This window comes from Atta cephalotes, assembly GCF_000143395.1.
Source record: "Atta cephalotes unplaced genomic scaffold scaffold00015, whole genome shotgun sequence".
NCBI lineage: Eukaryota > Metazoa > Arthropoda > Insecta > Hymenoptera > Formicidae > Atta > Atta cephalotes.
In genome coordinates, this window is record NW_012130079.1 from 2,308,802 (window position 1) to 2,323,123 (window position 14,322).

At 38.8% G+C, this 14,322-nt stretch overlaps 1 protein-coding gene across 1 annotated transcript; it reads left to right on the forward strand.

Moving 5' to 3' along the window:
• The first annotated feature begins 2,194 nt into the window (after window positions 1-2,194).
• LOC105618004 (dystroglycan) lies at window positions 2,195-9,479 on the forward strand. Its single transcript, XM_012199542.1, has 14 exons — window positions 2,195-2,527; window positions 3,587-3,799; window positions 4,457-4,585; window positions 4,809-4,940; window positions 5,108-5,452; window positions 5,562-5,633; window positions 6,046-6,465; window positions 6,743-7,275; window positions 7,352-7,547; window positions 7,662-7,829; window positions 7,910-8,155; window positions 8,232-8,421; window positions 8,492-9,172; window positions 9,256-9,479. The coding sequence occupies exons 1-14, from the start codon at window positions 2,195-2,197 to the stop codon at window positions 9,477-9,479; spliced, it is 3,882 nt and encodes a 1,293-aa protein (XP_012054932.1).
• Window positions 9,480-14,322: the final 4,843 nt, after the last annotated feature.

The window sequence follows — 14,322 nt, forward strand, 5'->3', positions numbered from 1 at the left end:
CGAGAGCGATCGTTTTGCAATCCCTATTGTGATAAATTCTCGCTCCTATCCCCTTCCGCGTTCATTTTCCGCGGACTTTTAAACCGTTTGTCACCAGACACGCTCATCTACCTATCTACGATCGGTCAGCATGCGTGCGTTCATCCTGTAAAAATCACGGCTCGTCGTGTGATATCAGGATTCAATATTTGTGTCACGCGATGCGAGGGAAGTCGACTCGTTAAATAAATAACTTGTCGACACTGCCGCAACGTAAAACGAGCACTCATAGCCGTTCATAGTTCTGCGTTCATAGTTCTGTCGCGTGATAGACTCTTCACGAGAATTATTATAAAATCATGGAGGAGCTGTTTTCTTTGTGCGCATCGCCGCGCCGGCCTTCCACTACTTTTACTTAAGGCAGCTGTCGGATCGCAGTATAAGCGAGGAGTAATGAGCTCACTGCTATATCTCACCCCGTGCGAATGCATGTAAATGCGGGCATAAACTCAATTGTCTACACCCACTGTATAACCTTCGCGGTCTGTTGACCGTCTTCGCAGTCTCGTTCCGGCGAGAGTTTAACGTATCGCGTTGCCCTCGTTTTCATCAGCGCGATTAATGCGCGACCCAAACTCTCTTACATACTTACATGATTGACAGACCGCCCGTAGTTCTCGGTCCTTGAAATCGATGCGAACGATCGCGGTCGTTTCTCTGACCTTTCTGCACTCTCAGTTGTAAATCATCGTATTAAAGTTTGATTTCCATTATCGGTAACTAAAAATATGATTTGCGATCTGATTTCTATTGACCTCGGAGGCGTTTAATAGAAAACTTTTCTTATCGTTGTCACGGCCGATCGAAGAGTTCGAAAATCGAACGATAAATGTCACGCGACATGCATAATTTCCGCGCGATTAAACCAGCTTGACGATGAATTCCCTGTAAACTCCCTATTGTCCCCGTTTCGATTAATTTGCTCGATTTGTCACGCGGTGACGCCGACCAGGAAAAAATCATCCGAGGCATTATTCGAGCCATTCCATTTATCTCGAATTATTCGGCTTCCCCGAACAATTTCAACAGATGTTACCGAAATAGTGCGAATCGATCGTTTTGCGATCGAAATATGTGTGTGAGAGGTACGAGTCGCGTTTCGATAAAACTGAATCTCTCTCGGTTTTATCGACAGTTTACCGGTTGTGAGAGAGAAAACCAACGGCTTAACTGTCAGCTTCTCATTGTTCGGCCGTGCCGATTAATGAAACGGTAGCTCGATGGTACGAGTGATAAAGGGAAATGAAAAAGTAATGGCGAGGCGTTTATTGGCTATCATTGGACACCATTGGATGTTTGCTTCTCCGGTTACGAAAATGTTTCATTAGACTCGGGCCGAACCTAAACAGATGTGTCGAATAATTATCAGCTGACGTCTGATCAACGTTGATATCGATCGCTACAATACGCCTTTCTATTCAATCGCATCGCGTTTGATTGTATTTTATTTCATTATCGATCTTTCAAATTCCACATTGTCTTCAGATAAGAATTGTAATTTTCGTCACTTATGAAAAAAAATTTGAAATATTCAAAAGCAAATTGTATTTGTGACTATTTCGATATTTATTATCATAAAATATTTGTATTGACGGAATATATATTTCTATAAAATATATTTCACTTTTCTAATTACTAAAACTGTAAAAAAAAGTAAAATAGATGATTTATTCACTAAGAATGAAATTTTGATTTCGCCTTATTTAAATAAGGATTTATTTTAGTATGGAATATTAAATATATCCCACAAATTTTTAATTTTTTTCTCAGTGCAGACAAATTATTTTATTGTTAGAATTTGCTATACGTTGATACGATTTACATGAGTTATATTATACCGTACGTCTTTTAATGCGCCAAACAATGTGGCGAAGAGAGATCGTTTATCTCAATTTGAGACGAAGAATGGAAAGCTACGTTCGATCTCGCGACATTTTAAGGGTCAACTCGTGATGATCTCGTTTCACCAGAGCGTGTCCCCGTTTTAGCAATCGGGATTTTTACATCGGATTTAATCGCGCGCGTTAATTATTACGACACTGACATCGTTCCATATTTATCATGGCGATCGTGATTCGAACTGAATGGACGTGGCTTGACTCGTTGCAGGCGTAGCAGCATGGTATGATATCAGTGATTGAGAACTCCCCCAAACATGAAGAAGCATCCTTACATCCTCGCGTGCGTCCTACTCCTGCTGCCTCTGTCATTGGGTCTCAGTCTGCAAGAGGACGACCTGGTCTTCGATGACGTCGGTGAGGACAACGACAATGACAACGTGCCCGTCGGGTCCGTCCTGATAAATCATCATACGTCTCACGGTCGATCCGATCGTTACGAGCACGGATCGTCGTCTCGTGATGGCAAAAGGCACGCCTCTCGGGTCGAAAGGGCATGGGGCGTGTCGGACTCCGTCATCCCGGTCGGCCACATCTTCAGGATGAAAATACCGCGGCAAGCTTTTTCGGGAAGCGTAGATTTTTATGAGGTAAGTTCGGCGACGCAACTTATTCTTCGACCATGAACGTGACCGGAAGACCATCTCTCTACCCGTTCTGCACTATACGAGTCCCTGATGAGAAAAATATCCGTCCTACGTTACTTGAATTTTAAATTAAATTAAATCTCGAAAGTGGGCTTCCGCAAAAAGATTTCTCGTATCAATTCTGAAACTTTAAGGCTTGGTTTTTCAATTTCCAGTTGTGATTTAAACTTACTCAACTTGATGATAACGTAACAATTGTATTTTCTATAGTTATAATTAATCACTAAGTTATAATAGGTTTGTAGTAATAAAAACTTCAAAAATTATTCATAAAATTATCAGTTTAATGGAAACCATGGAAAAATACAATTTTTACATTATTATCAAATTATTAAGTTTACTCACGAATTAATCAGAAAATTATTAAAATCAGGTCTAAAAAAAGAATCACCTTTAATGTTTGATTAGAGAATACGGCAGTCTTTTACTGATAGATGTTTAGCACTAATCGATTGTGTTAGCGAATTACACGCAAACGTTTGTATCTCATTGAAAGATCTTTTTATACGAGGAGTAGAAAAAAATCTTATTTAATATACCGTAATTCAGTGTGCGTCCGAAATAAAAGTCGCATCGGATTTAGACTACTTGAGAACGTCCTTCTTTCGCATTTATCGAGCCTCGTAGCGTCAAGTATCAGCGATGCCCGCCGCTGCTTGAATGCTATTGATTTGCTTGTCCTCACATCTGTCATTTTCTTCTCTCTCCGAGTCCCTGCCGACTCGACATCTCTTGTTGAATCCATATTTGCGATTCAATTTACCCCCCGCCGTCTCCTGGCATCGCCAGGTCTCATCGCCGGAAATCCTTCTTAGGTTGAATGGCCCTAGTCTTCCCTTTGTCCTTGAAATTATTCGGACAACGGGACACGCTCCTTCCATTCGTGCGAAGGCAATTCAAAAGTTTACACGATATTCCGACGCAAAGACTACACGAATAATTATCCTCTCGAGAGGAACAGCAGCGGGGGAATATGGTTTTTATACGCTAAAAACGCATTAGGTTCACGAGACCGCAGATCGCGATCGTTTGCCACAATGGATGCACTGGGATGATGCTGTCTCCACTCTCTTGGGCGTGCCGTCAAAGAAGGACATCGGCAATTATCACCTGAGCGTCACGGCTGTCGGCAAGCACCATGACACCGCCAAGGATCAATTCGTCGTGCAAGTTATACCCGAGAAGTTTGAGGAACTCAAGCATAAGGACGGCAAGGTGAGTTACATCGATAAACGTTAACTCAACGTAACGAGAATGCGAACAACGAACTGGCGAGAGGATCGTTAGCTTGGAAAACGTATCGCTGGCATCGTTTCAAGTTTCTTATCCAAGTCGAACAACAGGTCCCCGCTATATGTGCCTTCCATTCACTAATGATTAATAGAACTTAAAGATAAAAAGGCGTGGATAAAGGAATAAACTTTTGGTGAATATTGCACGTTTAAATCGTCAGCGAAAAGCGTTTCTGCGTCGTTTGCGTGATGCTGATAAAGAACAGAATAAAATAACGTTTGAAAAACTGTTCTGAATGAAACATGAGTGAAAAGATATTTACTTTCCGGATGCTATATATTTTTCGATTCGTAATTTAGTCGCGAGCGATAAAATCCGCGCGTTTGATGAATTTATAGAATCCGAGCCATGATATAAATCCGTCAGGCGATCATCCGTTGCAATCGCATCGTTGCGTTTAAAGACATTACTCGTCGTGGACTTTAACTGATTGACGTCAATTGACGTTGCTGCGTCTATAACGTGTCATCTTGTTACATATATCGCGATTGGCGACCTCGATCTTTGAAATTTCGCATATTGGTTAGGCATAAACGGAAAATTGGCGACTGATGTGAAATAGCGCGATCCTAATTGCAGACGCATTGCGAGGACGGAGAGGACCAGACAATCCTTACAATTCTGCTGGATGCGCGGATGGACCAACTCTCGCCTACCATTAGGGTGAATGCCATCGAAAATCTCGCCGGATTTCTAGGAATGCACACGGTATCGATTCTGTCATTTGATATTGATATGAATCGTTAAATTCTCGTTGAATTCCTTTGAGACATAATCCGTACTTCAGAGATTGAAAGAAATCGTACTTATCGTATTGTAAAAAAGTGATTAAAAAATTATTCAACTGACTGTTCTATTGAATTTCCTTTGTCTTTTAAGTATCTATTATATATATATTATAGGATTTTTTTATTTTTTACGTTTTCTTCAGAGCGCATTCTCGATGCATTCCCAAAGTATCAAGGATGCCACCATTATGGATTCCTCTGTTATCTTTACCGGACCCGGGAACGTTAGACATCACAAAAACAAAGAAAGTCATTTGACTACCATTCAGTGGCAGGTGAGATTCGAAATTAATTTTCTTAAACGATTATTTAATGTATAAGCATAACGATATTTAACCACGATATTTTACATAATTTTTTGTTATCAGTTTTTACGATATCTCATTTTTTGAAATCTCGCCGATCAAGAGAAAAAACTGGGTACATCTATGCGCGTTCGTAGGTTGGCTGCGACGGTCACTTATGGAAACATCAAACAGAGTTGGTGAAACAATTACGCGAGCAGGCAAAGGACGGTACTCTAGCAGAAGTTCTGCAGCTTCCTGTGATGTCATGGCGCGTCAGGACAGACTTGAACTCTTTTCTGAGAAACAGACGAGAAGCTGGCTCTGGCGATTACGGCGATTCGGACGATTACGGCGGTTACGATGACGATTACGATGGTGATTACGACGAGGAGAACGAGGAAGATGATAACGATGATAACTTCGGAGTATCGCCAACTTTCATACCAGATTTGAAACATCCACACCGGCATCATCATGGCGAGGAGACGATTGATTGGAAAGTGAGTGTAATAGAGTGACTTGCCACAATCACAACCATACTTTATTTTTTAATCGCATGAAATGTGCAATAAACGCAACGAATATTTTTTATTCATATATCCATTTCAGAGCGAAGATGATGAACAAGAGATAATACCGAGAATGAGTCAAAGTGAATTAGATAACAAAACTACGAGTACGGTAAGTGTCTTGTGGAATCAAACATCACTGCGATTGATTCCCTTTGATCAATGTTTATATTCGAGATTGACCATGACTCTACTACGATTTGACGTTAAGAAGATTCCTATTTCTGCACTCCTCATTCGCCATTTGCCATATCGCTTGCGGGGGAATCGTTGCGCTTTAAAAATTTAGAATAGCTACTGGGTATTGTGTATTTTATCGCTGGCCTCTATTTCGTTTTCGCAAACTGTATACTCCGTGCAATACGTGCGTTCAAAAGTGTGCTGTACAGATTGTGTCGCGAAAATCTTTCCGCAGACGTAAGCCTGAAACTTAGTTCTCTACTTGTACAATTTCTTGATCCCTTCAAACGTAACTAACCACTCGTATTTCGTGCCATACATCGCATCTACTAACGATTTCGCAGACAAGAACCACTGAACTTACTACATCATCACCATCAACAACTACAACTACCTCCACCACTACGACGACAACTACAACCACCACCCAAGCCACGCCAACGACCGTAACTTCTACTAGTAGCACCACAACGACCATCACATCAGCCGATATAACAGCAACAGCTAGTATCTCCACCGCTGTAGCCCCATCGATAGAATCTCCGCGATTGGAGACCACAAACGAGGAATCGTCGACGGAGAAAGCGAAACCCGTGGAACTCGCCGAACCCGTTACCATTTTACCAACCGTTCCTTCGGATATTACTACGACTCCTCCTCCTGTAACCACTCTGCCGCCTTTTAGCACATCGGCTATCCAGACTAGTGTCTTCGACAAAATCGAGACGGAGATCGTCGGTATTACTAATGTTACGACGGAAGAGGTAATGCTTACGTGCTTTTAGCGCTTCTCTCATTTGTATAATAGTTCACGCCGCCTATACACACCAACTTCCTCGCGCTGTAGCGTATCGGTTTGTCGCTTTGCTGAGACAAATTTATCGTCTTAATCAAAATCGTCTGTTATTAACGGTGCGTTAATAGCAGCTTAAATATGTATTCTACGTTATTACGCAAATTTCTCTCACATAGAATTACTACACCACTCTTCTCAACGCATAATTTATCATGCATTTTGATATGCAATCTTTTCTCGCCTAGTCGGAACAAACTACGACTTCCATGAAAGAATCGACTACTGTACCAACATTCATCGTCACGGACGTTAACACTACCACTACTCTTTCACCTACAATCGTAACGAATGTTAGCGCTTCTACTATTATACCTATCGTAATGAATGAGACAACGACTACGATGCCATCAACGTCGGATCTTCGCACAACGATATCGAGCACAACACCGTCCACTACTAGCACGATCACAACCACAACCACGATCACACCTTCTACCGCGGCACCTACAACTACCACAACAACTACAACACTTCGGATTACCACGGAGAGTATTGAGTATGGCCAAGTCAACTTTCCACCGAGACGCGATAGGAGATTAAAGAAGATACCAGTGACTGCCGGTAAACCATTGAGTTATGTCATTCCGGCCGATACCTTCACCGATTTTGAAGACGGCAACACGAGGAACCTGAAGTTGAGTTTATACTGGCAAGGTATACCACTCAAGACAACACACTGGCTTCAGTTCAATCATCATACCCAGGAAGTCTATGGATTGTAAGTTTATGCGACGTTTTTTATATTTATTTCTTTGATAAAGCAGAACATGTTTTATTCTATAATCTCTCAATAGGCCTCTCGAGAATGACATATCTACATGGAATTATGAACTAGTTGCTATGGATAGAGAAGGTGCCAACGTTACCGATAGTCTCGATATTCATGTTCAACAACATAAACTGAGTCGTAGCGTCAATCACGAATTTAGCATTTACTTAAAAATTGATAAACGAATCGAATTTCCAACAGATATCGATTGGGAACTTGAGGTGTGTATTAAATGTATATATGTATAATACGTACAATTATAACACTATTGTATCTTCTAAATTCTGATAACTATTTTTGTTTCTTAATTTTTAATTGTTTTTCGATTATAAAAGGTAATCCGAAACTTGGCTGAACTTTACGGAGATAGTGACACCCAGCATATCACAGTTCGTTCTATCGATATCAATGCTGATCGTGAGCAAGCCATTTTCATATGGACTAATGATAGTCTTCCAAGAAGTAGCGAATGTCCGAGAGAACATATAAACAAATTATTGCGCGTAAGAACACAGAATTGCTGTTATGTTTTTCTTTTACAATTACACAAATTTAAAAAATAATATGTATGTATTATTATCAGGTACTCATCGACAGTGATGGAGATCCATCAGCTTCTCTAAAAGCAGTTCTCGCTCCAGAAATCAGGGTAAAGCGTGTCGTATTTCAAGGTATTGGACAATGCGAAGATATGAATTTGATATCTCGTCCCGAGATACCAAAAGTCTCTACCGAAGAGCCGAAAATGAATTTCCCGCCGGTACCGAGGAATCAAGTTGATCATGTTAATGCGACAGTTGGCCAATTGCTCGTATTTAAAGTGCCAGAAGTATGTGTTTTATTATTGTAATTCTTATCATTTTTATCAATGTCAACAATGTAGATAATTGTCTATATTTTTTAAGGATACATTCTTTGATGCCGAGGATGGATCGTCACGAAACATGAAAATGTCACTTTTAACTATTGACCGAAGACCTATTCCACCTTACGAGTGGCTGCAATTTGACAACAAAAATCAAGAATTTTACGGTGTGCCAATGATTACCGACATTGGTCGTAAGGAATATCAATTGGTTGTCGTCGATAAAGAAGGTAGAAGAATATTCTATTTTCTAAAACCAGAAACATTTATAACAATTGAATAATTAAAAATATTTCCTAGGTGCAAGTGCTACGGATGGATTGGTCGTCGTCGTTCATTCAGCACCTCCCATGGCACATACAGTAGAATTCTCAATGACGCTAGATATTTCCTACGATTCTTTCGCGCATTCTGCTCTTCAGAAGCGCAATTTTATCGAGAAACTACGTGATCTCTATGGGGACAGAGACACGAGCGCTATCTTGCTGCACAATATCTCAAATGGCAGTACTGTCATCACATGGCACAACAGAACTCTACCTACGTCATATTGTGCCCATGACGAAGTCAACAGGCTGCGATCTGTGCTTGTGAAGAGCGATAATGACCGACGTTCTGTAACAGACGAGGTGTTGGATGTGATGGGTCTGAAATTCCCAGTGAAGCAGATTACAGTGATTCCCATGGGAATCTGCCTTGGTGAATTAACGGGCGTTCATTCGCCGGATAGCCACGTGCCACCAGTGGACGATTCGACGTCCGTTGGCGCGTTCCATGATGATTATCTTCTCACTTTTGTCCTGCCAGCGATCATTATCGCCGCTATGCTCATTCTAGCGGGAATAATTGCATGCGTGTTACACAAGCGAAGACGTAGTGGGAAGATGAGTGTCAGTGAACAAGATGACGAGCGGCAGAGTTTCCGGAACAAAGGAATTCCTGTGATTTTCCAGGATGAGCTGGAAGAGAAACCGGATCCTGGTAACGATTATTTAACAGTATATTAATAGAAATATATTAGTTTGGCAATATATCTGTCTCTCTGACACTTGGCGTGATTTCAGGCAATAAGTCACCCGTAATTCTGAAGGAAGAAAAGCCACCTCTTCCACCGCCCGAGTATCAGAAATCCGAGGACGGCGCCGATGTGCCGATGTTGCCTAAGGAGAACTCCGAGGAACCGTACCAACCGCCGCCGCCATTCGCCACGAATCGTGACACCAATCGACAAAATCGTCCCAAACCTACTCCAACATACAGGAAACCACCCCCCTATGTGCCTCCCTAACAAAATACGGTACACTCGCCTACGCGAAAATATATGCTAGCAATGCTCGGAGACTCACCGATACACAAGCAAAACCAAATTAATTATAAAAAGCAATCTCGAATTGGCGACGACGACGATCGTGGGACTCTGAACGTTTATAGCGACGTTTAAACAAAAGCCCTTCTCCATTCACCCGGTATGAGACAATATACTGTTTTTGCATAACGTGAATGGAAGACTCTTCCGCGAGAACATTCTCCGAATTTGCGCGCGTTTTTACTTATTTTATATATGTATCAACAACGGCACAACTCACCATCAATTTAACGAAAAAAAAAGAAAAAATATTCCTTAATCGATATTCGGTCGACGTACACTCTCTCAATTATCTATATTTCACGCGAAAGAAAAAGGAAAGATTTTCTAGGGAGTATGGGAATACAAATCACGTGTTGCCTTTCGTAAAGAATTCAATTGTAGGGAAGGATCCACTGCTCCGAACTTGATACGCGAATTTAGTTTAGATCGTTGTAGAACCGAGACAGCGGTAGGGAATAAACGTACTTTATTCGACTCTGTAGATTCGAGACAGCAACGATACTCATAAATATTTCAATAATCAGTGCCATTTATTAAGCAATAAGGGTATCCGATTGTGAATAACAGTCGTACGTATAATTAATACGGTTCTACGGATTTATCGCAATTACTATATACAGAGAGTCTCCAGGTATCAAGAACGACGGATGTAACGAAATAATTATATTACGCACCTACAACGTATAACACTGCCAGAACAACAAATGCATGGTGTGTCGCCAAGCGAGAAAGTTTCGAGATATATGTATATACTTGTATTTAATATATAATTTATCATATATTAAATATAATATATATATAAAATATTTATATTTATATATAATATAATATTATATTAAATATAATATTATCTATTATATATATAATATCATATATTCTAGCTTCTTTTCTAAACCCTCCATTTAGGATAATTTGTTGCGAAATAAATGAAACGGAATTAATGTCACTCTCGTGAATGGATAAAACTAGCTTGGCGATCGCTATTAGTTAAGAAAAAAATATCAGAGAATTGAAATGTTTTTTTTGAGACATTTAAAGGAACGATTATGATTTGCAATGCCATTGCAAAGTGACAGCAAATGCTTCCATTGGCACAGTAGGCCATGCAGGTAACTTATCTAAGATAAGAAAACTAATTATAGGTAATATATACAAATATAAATATATATATATATATGAATATATATATTAATACCTATTTGCCGTTCGATAAACGTCAGTCTGCAGTTATTTAGATAATGTAATTTAAATACTGCCAGACCAATCAAGTTATTTAGCATTTATTTTTTGCTACGAAGGAGACCCACTGTTTGTTTCACGCACAATCCGACGCTTTGCAATTTTTATGACTTAACAATCGTAATATTTTATTTTATTTCTCAGATCCACGAATTGTTCACGAATGCGTACAAGTGAGTTGGCATTGAAGGCTTAACTCAGGATGAAAATAAAAATAAAAAAAACGTGATGCGCACGTTACACAGCGACGGGACTATTTAATTTAGATTTTTACATAGTTACCAAGCCAAAAAATAATTACTATTTAAAAAAGAGCGGAAGAGGTAAAGTAATAAGGTATATTTGTAACTGCGAAAAAAAGAACACTAAGAAACGTGGCTCGCACTCTTTAGGACGCATTTCTTTACAATGATTTTTGTAATTTTTTAACTGTCATGTTACAAGACGTATACATAATGCACACAAACACATACACACGTACTCATTTTATTCAGTGCGGCGAAAGAGTGCGAGATATGGTACAGATACGTAGGCAATCGTTTCTTTGATACCTCGATAGTTTCCTGATATTTTTGAAAAGGAAATACGAGAAACGAGTAAAAAAAAGAAATTTCATATGCGTTCCGAATTTTCAAAGAGCTCTACACGCCGTTCATCATCGGAGAACGATATGCGGAGCAACGAATTCATGGGCGCGCCTATATATTGGTGTGAATGCTGACGATTAATACGTATGTAAGATAATAACGAGGATGTTTCGTATGTGCAAGTTATCACGATATAATATTACGACTAATTAATTCGTGTCTTTGTATAACATAGAGGATTAAAGTGCATGGCAAAGGAAGCCACGTGATGTGCGACGTAAGGATTTTTCATTTTTTTTCGCGAATGTATCAAAACTGGTCAGATTTATCTATGCAATCCTTGGAGAAACACGCTTTTTCGCTTGTATAACTAAAACGCATAGTCCTTGACCGTTTTGTGCTTTGTGCTCGCGAAAGACAAAGAAGGATCATCGGCCGCAGTCGCGTGTCAAAGACTTTCCTTCGCGGATATACCCTCTTCATCGCTCTCGTCTTGTTTATCGCAGAATTCTATAAAAGAGATAGGAGAGAGATTGCGATTGTCGCCCGTACGCGATTGCTTTCATATCGTGAACCAATATGTGTAAGTATGTTTTCTTATTATTTTTATAATGTACGAATAAAGATCTTCTGTGTTAAATTTTACGCTAAGACTTGAATGCAACGCAATCCCACTTGCTGTTGCGAGGTGGGATTATCTCTAGGATTGTGATGTTCCTTTGTGCACGATCTTCGTTGGAAGAATAAATATAAATCTGCGCGCGTGGAAAGAATGTTAAAAAAAAACGAACGTCCATATGTCAGATCTTTGTTAAATCAAAATTAGCATTTCACTACGGATACACTGGATAGGAGTCCTATTTATTATTTCAGGCGAGATCCCCACAAAGTAATAATGCGGCTAATGGCGGAAAAGTAATGTAACGGTATTTGAAAGTGAATGGATATGGTAAATCAGGAGTTTGCAATGTGTCACAAACGGAAGGAACATCCGTTTGTGATCTGCGGTAAACAAGCACAAGTCCATATCACGCTTCTGATCATATCATCGGTCTGATCGTTGCGTCGATCCCCTAAGCGCTGCAACTTGCGTTACTGTGAAAATGATGGTAATGTATAAAAATAGGCGTGTACGATATTTATAATATAGAGACAACATGTGGGTGAACTCTCCTAGGAGAGTTGAAGAAAGGGAAACTTCACAAATATAGCATACTTGCTTGCGGCGACTTTTCTGGCCTGTGTGAGAATGGATCGAAAGTATTTTATAACTGCATGTATAAAAGGGGACGGCAAATTGCTATTTACGACTGTGGCCGCTTTCTGAGAGAAAATCGGGCTAACGTGGGACGGGCACGACGTGAAAAAGTTCCATTACACTACATTACAGAGAAAAGAAAAGAACTATCTCGCATCGCTTATACGAACGTATACATAGCTATATACATATACACGCATTTATGTTATTTCGTTTCGAATTATGCTTTAGAGATGCAATTTATGCGAATTTAATCCTCTTATTTAAAGAGAGAGAAAGAGAGAGAAAAATATCTACATGAAGATATTTTAAAGCGTCGCTCGAAATGAAATAGCATAATTGTACATTATATACATAATATACATCTAAAAATATCATATCGACGGGAATTTTCAGATTATTTTTATTCACTGCGAAAACTTTCTATATATATATATATATATATCAGAAAATATTTGCATTGATATATTCGCGAACTGCGAGGCCGGAACATCTTTCATACGAACGAGTTTCTCCGTTGAATAACAAAGCCATCGATATTTATCTTCTAAGTTTTTCGCTAAGTGACATATCTCGAGGGAGAGGAAATGGAAGAACCAAAATCCACGAAGATACAAAGTATCAGACCGAGCCCGAGATGGATCGCGTGCGTGCGATTATCTTGGGACCATGTAATGGTACGCTCGTCGGATAATCAATGGGAAAAGTTATGTCGAATTAATGATATACATATACAGATATCTCTCCGAGACTAGTATACTGACAAAGAAACACGTGTAAAGTTAAGAGTTAATAAAACCATTTTAGGATACTGCATGATTCGTCTTTGCGCTTACTCTTTAAGAGTGAGTGAGTCGTGATTGGAGATATTATCTCCAATCACGAGAATCCCACAATAACCAGTCAGACAATTACGGTCACGCGACGAAAATTAATTTTACTTAATCGCATTTAACTTTGATTAATTTTTGACTTCATTCTAATCTTCTGTTTTATATATATATATATATGATTTTTGATAATTATTATATATTATACCGTATAATTATATTCCGTATAATTATTATACAATATATATGATTATATATGATATATCTATACGATTATTACATAAAAAAAGATTAAGTTTCAATTAAATTATGAACTAAATAAATTATAATATATTTTATACTTGGAATGAAATTTAAATTTAGTGCTTGAAAAATAGCTTCTTTATAGTTTTCGAAAAGAAACTAAAGACCAATATAATTAAGAGGAATCCATGCATAAAAGTGACTCGGTATCTTGTAGATTAGATTGCAAAGAAATACATTAAACATGATGTAATATGAATTTCCATGATTATATAAGATTTTCAAGACAGCAATACGATTCTTTATTCCATGTGTTAATATGTCGACATGCAGAGTAGTTTAGCAAATAATGTATTTCTTCGTACACTGACTTGCATCATACAAAGAAATAGATTCATAGGTTCACACTAATTGTTTTAGACAAAATTACGTCTTGCCACAGAAGAACAACAAGGAAACTGAAACGGCAAGAATTTCTGTCGGAAGTAATAGAGTAAGTAAACATATATATATATATATATATATATATATATATATATATATATATATATATATACTTAGTTATAAGTAGTAGTACTAATAAGTAATAACTATATTAACTACTA

Bases quoted from the DNA above. Each gene is read 5' to 3' on its own strand.
- LOC105618004 (XM_012199542.1), top strand. From the start codon at position 2,195: ATGAAGAAGCATCCTTACATCCTCGCGTGCGTCCTACTCCTGCTGCCT. The intron at 5,453-5,561 runs GTGAGTGTAATA...TATCCATTTCAG, and splicing joins AGGAGACGATTGATTGGAAA to AGCGAAGATGATGAACAAGA. The intron at 5,634-6,045 runs GTAAGTGTCTTG...ACGATTTCGCAG, and splicing joins ATAACAAAACTACGAGTACG to ACAAGAACCACTGAACTTAC.